Here is a 14,572-nt window from a genome sequence, read left to right on the forward strand (position 1 = left end):
TGTAATGTAGCACAACCATGAAGGTCCAACTGCACCACATTAGTGTGCCACTTCCGCAGAATGCGCTGTGCCACGCGATCATTTATAAGGTCCTTCACTGCAGAAAAATCAATCTAACAAAAAAAATAAAATATATTGCTCTAGAAATTACAAAAGGACTCCAACATTTCACCTATACAGTCGTTAACTTTAGTGAAGTTATCTGAAAAACATTCTGGCAGATCAATAGATTGGAGTTATTTCTTAAATAACAGCCACTCCTCATTTACCACCCATATGATATGATATAATATAATAATATAATATTATAATATAATACACTATACCTTGATATATATATATATACATACATACATACATATATACATACATATCTTATCTGTTGGGTGAAGCACCCGATCTACCAAATATAAATCAGTCTGTTCTGCGATTCGCTCCAATCTAGGAGCATGTTTTGCAGGCAGATGTCACATACTGTGAACACTATAAATTCAAAATTTGTGGCTGGCAAAGAGTTAGTGGGAGACTAGTATAGCTATTTCAGGCTCATTAGCCCTCATCAGCTAGTCAGTATCAACCAGTAAGGGGGAACCTGTGGCTCAAAAGGATAATACAGCTGCCTAACATGCAAGCTGCCCAGGTTCGAATCCCTGAAGAGTGTGACTAGCTGATGAGAACAAATGAGCCTGAAATAGCTATACTAGTCTCCCACTAACTCTTTGCCAGCCACAAATTTTGAATATACATACATACATACATACATACAAGATGGGACTAGAAAGGTATGTATTAAAAAAGTGACTTGCAGTCAGTCCTCACATTTACAACCGCCACGGTTCCCCGTGGCCGTTATGATTGCAACTGGGGCACTTGGCGATCGGCACATTATCTATGATAGCTGCAGCCTCCTGGGGGTCCCATGGTCGCCAATTGAGACCCTCCCAGTTTCCAACGAGCAAAGTCAAGGGGCGGGGGGCAGCCAGCTTCACTTAGCAACCAGAGTGAGTTGCTGAACAGCTGGGTGATTCACTTAACAACATTGGCAGAAGAGAGCATCAAATTGGGAGCAAACTGCTTAATAGCCACTTCGTTCAGCAATGGACGTTCCAATCCCAATTGTAAATAGAGGACCATCTGTGCTACCTCTTTAGAATGACATCTTAATTTAAAAAAAAAAATTCATTTCTTCAAATCCCAGTGGATTTTTTTTTTTAGAAAAATATTATTAAAATTTGGTTTCAAGCAACTCTACTTACATTACTCCATACCATAACCATTTGTGTCATGGCCTTCCAGGTTTGGCAGACTTGGGCACACCTGGCCAGGTCAACTAGGTTTAAATACCGGAAAACCTAAATTCGAAACAAAGAAGAATATTAACCTGCAAAGGATGAAACAACAATATTTGTCTCTAAAACACTTGCTAGCTTCAAAGGTTATATTTAAGGAAAAGAGCAGTTTTCCATAGTAATTTTTAAAAAAAACGTTTTTCCAAGTGGCTCTTGGTACAATTAGGGAATTGTATTAGGGTGCCATAAAAGGATTAGCTGGACTAATAAAAGAAACTACTCTGCTTTATTTTGTTTCTATACAGGTAATCCTAGATTTACAGCACCCACAACTTCTGGTGGCAAGCTGTTCCACTGATTAATTGTTCTCACTGTCAGGAAATGTCTCCTTAATTCTAGGTTGCTTCTCTCCTTGGTTAGTTTCCATCCGTTGCTTCTTGTCCTGCCTTCAGGCGCTTTGGAGAATAGCTTGACTCCCTCTTCTTTGGGGCAGCCCCTGAGATACTGGAAGACTGCTATCATGTCCCCCCTGGTCCTTCTCTTCATTAAACTAGACCTACCCAATTCCAGCAACTGTCCCTTATATGATTTAGCCTCCAGTCCCCTAATCATCTTTGTTGCTCTTCTCTGCCCTCTTTCTAGAGTCTCAACATCTTTTTTACATCGTGGTGACCAAAACTGGATGCAGGTATTCCAGGTGTGGCCTTACCAAGGCCTTATAAAGTGGCATTAACACTTCACGTGAACTTTATTATAATTAACAAGCAAATGACCTGGGCTAATGGTTGCATAGGCATCTTTGTAAAATATTCTCTGCCTGATTTCACATGGAACGCTGGTAATTCTTCAAACAGATTCTTAGTCAGGGCAGAGGAGCGTCGTCTGTCCGAATGTCGCCGTTCGCGGGCTTCAGGTTGAACAAAACAAAATTCCTCGGCTTCCAACACAGGCTGCAAAATATAGAGGTAGAGAATAGGACTCAAGTATTGATTTTTTTTCCCCTATTTGTACTCCATTTAATCCATTAAACTGCTTAATTGGTAGCCGTTCACTTTGGGGATTCAAGATATCGAACAGATTTTTAAAATGAATTTATATCAATGCTTTGATATGGGGGGGGGGAAAGCACAGCACCAACTCAAATATGCTTACCTCAAAAGATTTTTTAGGCTTTTTGCTTACAATAAGACATTTTCGCCAGGCCTTAAACACCACTTTCTTCAAAACTTTGTCAAAGATTTTTTCTAGACATTTCACTGCCCCTAGGGGGAAACAATTTGAAAAACACAGATCATTTTTTTAAAAAATAAATAAATAAATTGACATTACCGTTTAGTTCAGATAAAGAAGATGGTTTAATAAGTAAATTTACTGGTCTTTTAACTCCGTTTCTCCCTAAAAAAAATAAAATAAAAAGGAAATGTTTTTCGTTCTCATCTGACTTGGGTTAAATCAAAATGTAAAATCATCGTTCCGCCCAAGATTTTGTTAGCTCTGGCGAACCAGGAACCGCCAAAGAAGCTAACAGTAAAAAGCCTGATCAAAAAAGCTCCAAGACCATTCCTATCAACACACACCACTAGAATATAAATTGAGAGCAAACCTCTTACTAGCACTGATGATGTTACCTAGTTTGGTAATGAAACGTCTGCGAGAAAACAACCAAGCTCAGAGAACACCAAGGACCCCAGAGTCATCGTCGTCGTCATCGTCCTCCTCCTCCTCCTCCTCCTCCTCCTCCTCCCTGCAAACCCCATTCCTTCTAGTACTGATGATGTTACCTAGTTGGGTAATGAAATGTCTGCAAGAAAACCACCAAGTTCAGAGAACACCAAGGACCCCCCATTTCAACCCTGAGCTACAAATATTTTCCTTTATCGATTGAGAATACTAGGAGTTGAAGTCCACAATTCTTAAAGCTGTCAAGGTTGGGCAATTCTGCTGTAGAAGTTCTTATCACCTCTTTTTAGCTAGTAAAAACCTCAGGGTCAACAAAACTGCGGAACAAACTTGAGAAGAGTTTAGTTCAAATTGTAGACACGTAATCTATGAACTGGGCAGAGTAGACTACATCAGCAGTTCAAAATCCAGCTTTAGGATGGGAGAAAATACGATTCTGTTCTTGAATTCGTAAACATTTCGTTGTTTAAATATTTAGGAAGAGCATTTTCTTAAACAACATCAGTAACAACCATATTTAGTTAATTTAGTATATTGTGAATCCAGCCCTCCGACAGAATTGTGTGTGTTTTATTGAAGGCAGATCTATCAAGCAACAGAGCAGATACAAATGCATTTTTCACCGGCTAAAAAGAGCTTTCCCTCTGTTTTTAACTAGCATTGCGTTTTTTTCTGCCGTTAAGACCAAAAATAGCATTTTTATTTTTAACAGTAAATACAATCGTGCACTAGCAATATTGCACATAATTGCAAGCCATACTTTAGATTTACATGTAATCCTCGACTTAGTGACTGTTTGCTTAGTGACTGTTCGAAGTTACAGGGGCACTGGAAAAAGTGACTTATGACAATTTTGCACACTTACAGCCAGTGGTGGGATTCAAATATGTGAACAATCGGTTCTCTGTATGGATGCCGCTTTCGGAGGTCCGTTCTGGGCCTGGGCAACAAAAAATTAGCTACCGGTTCTATTGAAGTGGTGCGAACCAGCTGAATCCCACCACTATATCTACCTGCCTGCCTGCCTGCCTGCCTGCCTGCCTGCCTATCTATCTATCTATCTATCTATCTATCTATCTATCTATCTATCTATCTATCGTCTGTCTGTCTGTCTGTCTGTCTGTCTGTCTGTCTGTCTGTCTGTCTGTCTGTCTGTCTGTCTGTCTGTCTGTCTGTCTATCTATCTATCTATCTATCCATCCATCCATCCATCCATCCATCCATCCATCCATCCATCCATCCATCCATCCAACCTACCTACCTACCTACCTACCTACCTACCTACCTACCTACCTACCTATATATCATCTATCTGTCTGTCTATCTATTTGCCTGCCTGCCTGCCTGCCTGCCTGCCTGCCTGCCTGCCTATCCATCCATCCATCCATCCATCCAGTGGTGGGATTCAAATATGTGAACAACCGGTTCTCTGTGTGGATGCCACTTCCAGACGTCCGTTTTGGGCCTGGGCAACAAAAAATTAGCTACCAGTTCTGCCAAAGGGGTGAGAACCGGTTGAATCCCATCACTGCTTACAACCATTAAGGCATCCTTGCGGTCATGTGATCAAAATTCGGATGCTTGGCAACTGACTCATATTTATGACGGCGGCCATGTCCCAGAGTCACGTGATCTGGCAGGCAGAGAGTCAATGGGGAAGCCAGATTCAGTTAACGACTGTCTTACTAACTTAAACACCTGCAGGGATCCACTGAACAACCGCGGTAAGGAAGGTCGTTAAAATGGGGCAAAGTTCAATTAGGCCACGTCTCGCTTAGCCACGGAAATTTTGGGCTCAGTTGTGACCGTAAGTCGAGGACCCCCTGTGAGGAAATATCGGTGATACCCGTTGTCTACTGATGGTTATTGACGCAACATTCTTACGTTTGTGCACTTCCTTCTGGGAATTCATCCATTCGTGCCACTTCCTCATGGCTAATTTTAGGAGTCTGCAGTCGTAATAGCGTCTTGCCGCCGCCAATTTTTTCTGCAGGAGTTCTTCTGCCGCTTTCTTGTCTGCGCAATATTGGATCCAGGAGCTGCCATAGCGACAATAAACCCCGCGTTAATTTTTTTTTTTAACCGGTGTTTTCTTTGAAACATAAAGTTGCAACCCAATAAGCGTTTCATTGAACCACATTAAAATAGTTTACATCATTACTATTATTATTATTATTATTATTATTATTATTATTATTATTATTGATCATCGCACAATCAGCCAGATGTTCAGACTGGATTTGGCATTTTTGTGTACCTATCGAGTCCTTCCCAAGGACCTGGGATAGGCAGATGTGGATGTTTGATGGTATTACAGATCTCGTTGCAGGATGGAAGCGGTTCCTAGCAAGGCCGCCTTTTGCAATTGACTAATGGCGAATTTGTCAATGCCCATGATGGTGTTCAAATGGTGCTCCAGTTGTTTTGGGATTGCACCCAAGGAGCCTATTACTATTGGTACTACCCTTGCTTGCTTTTGCCACAGTCTTTCTATTTCTATTTGTAGGTCTTTATATTTTGTTATCTTCTCCAGTTCTTTCTCGTCTATTCAGCTGTCTCCAGGCACTGCCACGTCCACTATCCAGACTTTTTTGTCTTTCTTATCGACAATTGTTAAGTCCGGGGTGTTATGTTGCAGGTGCTTGTCTGTTTGAATTCTGAAGTCCCAGAGCAGTTTAATTTTATCATTTTCTATGACTTTCTCTATTTTATGATCCCACCAGTTCTTGCTTACAGGCAAATGATATTTTTTGCAGATCTTCCAATGCACCATTGTTGCTACTTTGTCGTCGTCGTCATCATAATCATCATCATCATCATCATCATTATTATTATTATTATTATTATTATTATTATTATTATTATTATTATTATTATTATTATTATTATTATTATTATTATTATTAAAATCAAAATACAGGTAGTCCTCGATGCTGCAAAGGCCGTAAGTATGAAAACGGTCGTAAGTCACTTTTTTCACTGCCATTGTAACTTTAAATGGTCACTAAATGAATTATAAAGTCGAGGACTAGCTATATTCTAAGAGGAAGCGATACTGCTGATTTGTGATTATTCAACTTTCATCAACCTTGGGAGAAGAGAGGGCAGAGAGGTTCCCACCCACATCTGTTGGGAGAAAACTTTGCATCCTATGTTAGAGGGAAAGTTATCTGTAGGAAAAATCACAAAAAGTCAAGCTGGTGACCCCAACCGCATTTTTGTTTGAACGGGTACTTTGCACAAAGAGCCAGAATTTTGATAGGACTATCACAGTTGCCATCGAGACTTTTTTTTTTATCTCCACTGTGGATGCTCCTGGTTGTATGTGTGAAAGAGGTCTGCCATGTTTGTGTTGTTTTAGTGGTCACTTCAATAAACTAATCCTTAAAGAATAGAGTCTGTGGTGATTTCTGCTAGAATGAAATCAAGAGGCTTTATTTTGCTTTATTTTGCTTTTTATTTTGCTTTATTTTGCTTTTTATTTTGTTTTAGTTTGCTCAACCTATAGCTACCAAGTCAGAACTGAACATTAATTCTGTTTACTGGAGCAGCCTGGCATGCAAAGTTATAAATTTATTACCTATCAGAAGAAAGTAGAAATGTTATTAAGAAATAACAACAACAACAACAACAACAACAACAACAACAACAATAATAATAATAATAATAATAATAATAATAATAAAGTTGGAAGGGACCTTGGAGGTCATCGAGTCCAACCCCCTGCCCAGGCAGGAACCCTACACCATTTCAGACAAACGGCTGTCCAGTCTCTTCTTAAAAACTTCCAGTGTTGGAGCATTCACAATTTCTGGAGGCAGGTTGTTCCATTGGTTAATTGTTCTAACTGTCAGGAAGTTTCTCCTTAGTTCTAGGTTGCTTCTCTCCTTGATTAGTTTCCATCCCCGTTGCTTCTTGTCCGGCCTTCAGGCGCCTTGGAGAATAGCCTGACTCCCTCTTCTTTGGGGCAGCCCCTGAGATATTGGAACACTGCTATCATGTCCCCCCTCATCCTTCTCTTCGTTAAACTAGACATACCCAATTCCAGCAACCGTTCCTTATATGTTTATTCTATACTTACTCAAAGTACTTTCTCTTTAAATTAGTGCTATAACAGTCCCACGCTTTATCACATAACTCTGTGGTCATCTGAAAAGTAAATACAAATAGAAAACTTACATTAAAATTGGAAAGAGAGACAGGGATAGTCAAGATACAGATGAATAAAACAGGCTGATATTCTTCGTGTTATTCACTGAAAAATCATTGTAAAATAACTTTTCTCGCCTCGATCATTCCAGGATTTTACCGCCAAGAATAACAATTCCACTTCCAGTTAGTACAGTAATTTAATGGAATGAATCAAACAAATAACAGAGAGCGGATTTGATTGACTGAAATAACCTGGAGTGGATTAAAAGGAAATATATCCATACTCTTAATTTTGCTCACTAGGGGTGGAAAATAATCACCCCAAGCTAAAAAAAAAAAAAAAAAAGAGTAGGAATGAGAATAAGTGTGTTATGGAAATTGAAATTCAGTCTTTACGGATAGTCCTCAACTTACAAGCGCCCGTTTAGTGACTGTTTGAAATTACAACGGTACTGAAAAAAGTGACTTATGACTGTTTTTCACTCTTACAATCATTGCAGCATGCCCGCGGTCATGTGATCAAAATTCAGAGGCTTGGCATCTGACATGTACCTTTTTTATTAAACTAGACTAGACATACCCAATTCCTGCAACCGTTCTTCGTATATTTTAGCCTCCAGCCCCCTGATCATCTTCGTTGCTCTTCTCTGCACTCTTTCTAGAGTATCAACATCTTTTTTTACATCGTGGTGACCAAAACTGGATGCCGTATTCCACGTATGGCCTTACCAAGGCCTTGTAAAGTGGCATTAACACTTCATATGACCTCTTTCCTTCATATATATATATATACTTTTCAAATGAATCCTAAAGAGCCCTCCGGGCCAAAAACACTACAATTAAAGGATTTCTTTTTCCCTGTTTCACTTATTTTTCTACATCGTATTGTAGAAATAAATAAGTGGAATTCTATTTATTTATTTAAGCACATGTATACATACATAATGCAGAGCTCGGAGTAAGCCAGCCTGAGGCAGTTACATTATTTTTATATCTGAGTTTGATGGAATTGAACTTAAGTGTGTTTAGGTTATAAAGGAATAAGGATTAAGGAATATTCTTTCCCACGACTCTTGGTTAAAAATGGATTATGAATAAATATAAAACAAAATTCTTTCCAGGCTATCTTTGGAGAAAGATATTATTCTAAATATTTTTACAGAGATTTGTTAATAATTACCAGCTGGTCATCATCAAGGCCTAAAAGTGTGTGTAAATATGTCTCCGAAAGGACCCGTAGCTTTAGACTCAACTCTGGATCGATACACATGTTCCTAAGCAAAATAAAAAAATAAAAAATACATATAATACATGTTAGTTTTTTAAAAACCAAATGATTACAGCACAGCTTGAGCTAGTTTTTAAAACCATGTTTGAAATCATTATTTCTTGTTGCTGTAGGTTAGTTTCCATCTGTTGCTTTGGAGAATAGCTTGACCTCTTCTTTTCTGAGACAGCCCCTCAAATATTGGAAGACTTCTTGAATAAACAACAGTTTATTATTCATATTAGTGTATGTCCAATGAATGCTAATATTATAAAGATGTATATCACTGCACTGAAAAGTTTAATGCCCCATAACAATAAAAAAGTTTGCATCTTTCAATTACGGTAACTCCTGAACCAGCTATTGTGATCTTTGCACCAGGTAAAGTTAAAAAAAATTTTTGGCAAATGTGAATGCTTACTAGATTCAAAATAAAAAAACAGTATGACCTGTGCAGCATGAAAATTTGAAAATCCTTGTATCAGTTTTTTTTGTACCACTGATTTTAATATCTACATTTAGCAATTCACATTTGACTCTGGTTCCCAAGAACTGAAAAAAAAATTATTTAGATTTTCCTATTTCAGTTCTGAAGACCAATGACTAACATGAAACAATATTAATTCAGATTATTTAGACATCTTACTAATAGACATTCAGAATATTTATTGGCTGTTGACATTTTCTATAGTATTACTGAGCTAATAGCTCATTTATTAGTTTACATTGTTCCAGTCAAACTAGTTTATAAAAATTAATATTTCCCCATATTGATTGCAAATTTGTTACCAATATTTTTAAGCCACGCAAACCTCTTATACATACCATATAATACCATATAAACCTTTTTCCATAATTTCTTTAATTTTTTCTTCTAAAAATCTGAGTGGATCTTCCGGACACATAACTAATAAACCACCTAACAAGGCCTGCAAAAAATCAAGAATAAGAGTGTTGATTAATAAAATACATATTTAACAAGAGAGTAAAGTTGTTTTTAGATGCTAGTCCTTTTTTGTTAGAATATTTTATATTTTCGTAAAAACAATTCGACATTTTATTTTTTATTTTACCTCAAGATTTATTCCCGTTCGTTGCTGAGTTTATATCACAACAGGGATTTTAGTTCATGACATTTTAAGCCATCATAATAAATTTGCAAATATATTAGAGGCTACCAGCGTGCTGGATTGTTACAGTACTACTGAGACTATAAGCATTGTGTAATTGTCTTTTCTTAAGAGTATTAACAAAGATTATAATTGTAAAGGCTAGGAAACTGAGGTATTATCTAATCGTACAAGTGTCAAAATATTTTACTCAGAATAGTTTTATTTTCTTTCTTAATTATTGTTTTTAATTGGTTTATTATAATACAGGTAGTCCTTGACTTATGACTGCAATTGAGCCCAAAATTTCTGTTGTTATGTGAGACGTTTGTTAAGTGAGTTTTGCTCCATTTTACGACCTTTTCGATTGTTAAGTGAATCACTGCGGTCAGTAACCCGGTTGTTAAGTGAATCTGGCTTCCCCATTGACTTTGCTTGTCAGAAGGCCGCAAAAGGGGATCACGTGACCTCGGGACAGTGCAACCGTCAGAAGGACATGCCAGTTGCCAAGTGTCTGAATTTTGATCACATGATCATGGGAAGGCTACAAAGGTCGTAACTGTGAAAAACAGTCATAAGCCACTTTTTTCAGTGCCGTCGTTAACTTTGAACGGTCACTAAATGGAATGTTGTAAGTCAAGGACTACCCAGGCCCCAAATGGCCTTGTTCCTCCCTTTATTTGCCCAATGAACTAAAATTGAAAGAAATATATATATACATATATATATATTATTATTTATTACATTTATATCCCGCCCTTCTCCTTGCGGACTCAGGGCGGCATATATATGTTGTTTTTCTTGTAGATTTTCTGGGGGGAAAAGGAGCTTTTCATTTTTTCACTTTAACTCTTAACGATATCACAACACCTAAAAGGCACAGTTGTTTAAACAAAAACCATCAATTTAATTACATTACTTGACAGGCACAACGACATGTCGTTCCTATGTCAATTTCACTTATAAGCACAGCCGCAAAAAATTAATCATCCCGGTCAAATAGAACGGTAAAAACACCGTTCAAGAAAGAATCGTTTTTAAGTTCCCATTGATCTCAATCGCAACGAAGTGCATGTTCTGAGTGAAATGAGGAAATCCAAGGCAAGCAAGCTTAGAAATACAAATACTTCTTAAATATTAATTTACACAGATAAGATGCTTTAAGATGGCCAACGGCGCCCTCTACTGGACCGGATCTTAATTTTTTTCCTTTTTTTGTAATCGAAACGCCGTTTCTCTTGACATGAGATAAATGTTTCCCCCGTCCAGTTGGGTCTGACTCTGTGGTGCTCATCTCCATTTCTTAACCAAAAGAGCCATCATTTGTCCGAAAACAACCCCGGTAGTCGTGTGGCTCGCGTGACGATATGCCGAGGCACACGGAAACGGTGTTACCTTCCCACCGAAGTGGTACCTATTTATCTACTCGCGTTTGCGTGCTTTCGAACTGCTAGACGAGCAGGAGCTGAGACAAGGGACGGGAGCTCACCCCGTCTCGCAGCGTTGGGGTCTCAAACCCGGGCTGTCAGCTCTCGCCGTCTTTAACCACTGAGACATCGTGTGTCTCCCCCCCTTTTGCCTGACGTCTTAATGGCTTACTGGAAATCTCCTTGAATAAAAGGGTGGGATAGCAAACAAACAAACAAATTATCTTGTTTTAAGGTATTTTGGGGGGTTTTTTCCATTAAATTCCACTCCGATTAGGAAACTGGGCCATAAATCTGCAATTGCCACTGACTGGCCAAATATCTTGCTTCATTCATCACTACTAATCATCATCTCGAGCCAGTTAGCAAATTAATAACAGCAGGGCGTGTTTCGTATTGTTTATCGTTTCCTTGCCGTACATTCATTGTGCGTTTTTCATCCTTCTGATAAATGTCGTAGGACAAGCTCTCCAAATTTTTATCATGAGAATCCCTGAAATCTTTTTCAGATACTTTAGCCCAAACTGCAGGTGGTTCCCTCGACTTAATGGCCACGACTTGAGCCCAAAATTTCTGTCGCTAAGTGAGACACATCTTAAGCGACTCTTGCCCTGTTTTACAACCTGTCTTGCAGCAGTTGTTAAGTCAATCACTACAGTTAAGTTAGCAAACTTGTTAAGTGAAACTGGCTTTTTTCCCCATTGACTTCGATTGTCAGAAGGTCGCCAAAGGGGATCACGTCACCCCCGGGGGCGCTGCGACCGTCATAAATACGACTCAGTTGCCAAGCGTGGGAATTTTGATCACGTGACCCTGGAGGTGCTGCAAAGGTCACGGTGTCAGTCATCAGTCACTTTTTTCAGTGCCATTGCAACTTTGAACGGTCACTAAACGAACTGCTGTAAGAGTGGGCGCTCTGGACAGCCATTTGTCTGAGATGGGATAGGTTCTCCTGCTTGAGCAGGGGGCTGGACTAGAAGACCTCCAAGGTCCCTTCCAGCTCTACTCTATTCTATATTCTATTCTATTCTATTCTATTCTGTATTTCTATTTTATTCTATTCTATCCTATCCTATTCTACATTCCTCTATTCTATTCTATTCTATTCTATATTCTATTCTATTCTATTCTATTCTATTCTATTCTATTCTATTCTGTATTTCTATTTTATTCTATTCTATTCTATTCTATTCTATTCTGTATTTCTATTCTATTCTATTCTATTCTGTATTTCTATTCTATTCTATTCTGTATTTCTATTCTGTTCTACTCTATTCTATTCTACTCTACTCTATTCTATTCTATTCTACTCTACTCTATTCTATATTTCTATTCTATTCTATTCTATTCTATTCTAATATGTTTTGCACTAATTTAAGAACTGCAGTGATTCACAACTTTGGCAAGAAAGCTCATAAAATGGAGAAAAACTCAGTTCACAAGTGTCTCACTTAGCAGCAGCAGCAGCAGCAGCAGCAGCAGCAGCAGCAGCAGCAGCAGCAGCAGCAGCAGCAGCAGAAGAAGAAGAAGAAGAAGAAGAAGAAGAAGAAGAAGAAGAAGAAGAAGAAGAAGAAGAAGAAGAAGAAGAAGAAGAGAATAGAAATACAGAATAGAATAGAATAGAATAGAATAGGAATCTGGAAGGGACCTTGGAGGTCATCTAGTCCAACCCCCTGCTCAGGCAGGGAACCCTACACCATTTCAGACAAATGGCTGTCCAGTCTCTTCATAAAAACTACGAGTAGAGGCATTGATTGGGAAGGAATTTGAAAAGCTAAAGCTGGAAAAACACATTTTAAAAGGGGGCTCCCGAAACGATGACACAAAAACTGCTTATTTAAAAAATAAAGTAAAATATAATAAGTGTTTGCTTTAGGCAAAACTCCAAGATACCCTGGGTCCCTTTTCCAGTACTGTGCACAGGTGAAGATATTTTCTATCTAAAGCCTGTTATTTTATTTATTTTGGAAAATCCTAAGACAAATAGGAAAGACAAAACTCTTCTTTTGAAAATGATAAATACTGTTGGGTGTTGTTCTTTTAGCGCTGAATAATGGTTTTTTCTTTCTTTATGGTACAGATTACTGCTTTGATTTATATATACATGTTGGCATGTCTAGGTAGGTTTAGATCCAAAGAGGATGATTTAGTGATTTAATTCATGAAGTTCAGGTTTATAAAGTAGAGTTCATTTCAAAGCCAACCACAGTCCAATTCTTGAGGAACACAGCATACCGTCTTTTTCTGCCGACTATTTTTCTAGATGCCATCACTTAAGGGTAAAATCCAGCTATGGCTTCAGCCCAGAAATAAAATTAGGTAGTTGTGATGTAAACAAAGCTTCGCACTCTTCATCATCATCGATGGGGACTTTGGAGGTCTTCTAGTCCAACCCCCTGCTCAAGCAGGAGACCTATATCATTCTAGACAAGTGGCTGTCAGGTCTCTTCTTAAAAACTTCCAGTGTTGGAGCATTCACCGCTTCTGGAGGCAGGTAGTTCCCCTGGTTAATTGTTCTCACTGTCAGGAAGTTTCTCCTTAGTTCTAGGTTGCTTCTCTCCTTGATTAGTTTCCATCCGTTGCTTCTTGTCCGGCCTTCAGGCGCTTTGGAGAATAGCTTGACTCCCTCTTCTTTGGGGCAGCCCCTGAGATACTGGAACGCTTCTATCATGTCCCCCCTGGTCCTTCTCTTCATTAAACTAGACATCCCCAATTCCTGCAACTGTTCCTTATATGTTATATATTATCTATAATCTTCCAGTATCTCAGGGGCTGCCCCAAAGAAGAGGGAGTCAAGCTATTCTCCAAAGCGCCTGAAGGCAAAGACAAGAAGCAACGGATGGAAACTCATCAAGGAGAGAAGCAATCTAGAACTAAGGAGAAACTTCCTGACAGTTAGAACAATTAACCAGTGGAACAACCTGCCTCCAGAAGTGGTGAATGCTCCAACACTGGAAGTTTTTAAGAAGAGACTGGACAGCCATTTGCCTGAAATGGTATAGGACAGGGGTAGGCAACCTTGGCTCTTTTATGACTCGTGGACTTCAACTCCCAGAATTCCTGAGCCAGCCATGTTGAAGGGAAAGGGAGAGGTTTCCAAGCTGAGCCATGCTGGCTCAGGAATTCTGGGAGTTGAAGTCCACGAGTCATAAAACAGCCAAGGTTGCCCACCCCTGGTATAGTTTCCTGCCTGAGCAGGGGGTTGGACTAGATGACCTCCAAGGTCCCTTCTAACTTTATTATTATTATTATTATTATTATTATTATTATTATTATTATTATTATTATTATTATTATTATTATTATTATTACTACTACTACTACTACTACTACTACTACTACTACTACTACTACTACTACTACTAAAGTAGGGGTCCCTGAGCTTGCAGGCAACCCGGGTCGGCCTTGAAACCCCAACAGAGGTTTCCAAGTGGCTTCTCTACCTCGTAGATGTCCGGAATGGAGTACTTCTGGAAGTAGACCCGCAAGGTGGGGTCCCCATTCTGAAGAACGGGCATGGCGACTCCGGGGGACCCGCTGCCTACCCACCCAACCACCCACCCACGGGCAGGAACAGCTGGGAAGTCAGCCGACCACCGCCCACGCTCCCAACGGTCCTCAGGCTCTAGTGCGCCCCCCCCGCCCACG

The 14,572-nt window shown here is 39.2% G+C and overlaps 1 protein-coding gene across 1 annotated transcript in view; it reads right to left on the minus strand.

Annotated features, from left to right (window-relative positions):
- Positions 1-14,442, minus strand: part of LOC114922201 (dynein regulatory complex subunit 6-like) — a gene marked incomplete at its 3' end in the record, with an annotated part of 29,693 nt that extends 15,251 nt beyond the window's left edge. Inside the window, 9 exon segments of the mRNA XM_029282961.1 lie at positions 1-113; positions 1,257-1,352; positions 2,063-2,239; positions 2,442-2,551; positions 4,854-5,008; positions 7,051-7,118; positions 8,302-8,395; positions 9,214-9,317; positions 14,368-14,442. Of these exon segments, the coding sequence (XP_029138794.1) occupies positions 1-113; positions 1,257-1,352; positions 2,063-2,239; positions 2,442-2,551; positions 4,854-5,008; positions 7,051-7,118; positions 8,302-8,395; positions 9,214-9,317; positions 14,368-14,442 (992 nt within the window).
- Positions 14,443-14,572: the final 130 nt, after the last annotated feature.

This window comes from Protobothrops mucrosquamatus, unplaced genomic scaffold (genome assembly GCF_001527695.2).
Source record: "Protobothrops mucrosquamatus isolate PMUCROS unplaced genomic scaffold, P.Mucros_1.0 scaffold_28, whole genome shotgun sequence".
Lineage (NCBI taxonomy): Eukaryota > Metazoa > Chordata > Lepidosauria > Squamata > Viperidae > Protobothrops > Protobothrops mucrosquamatus.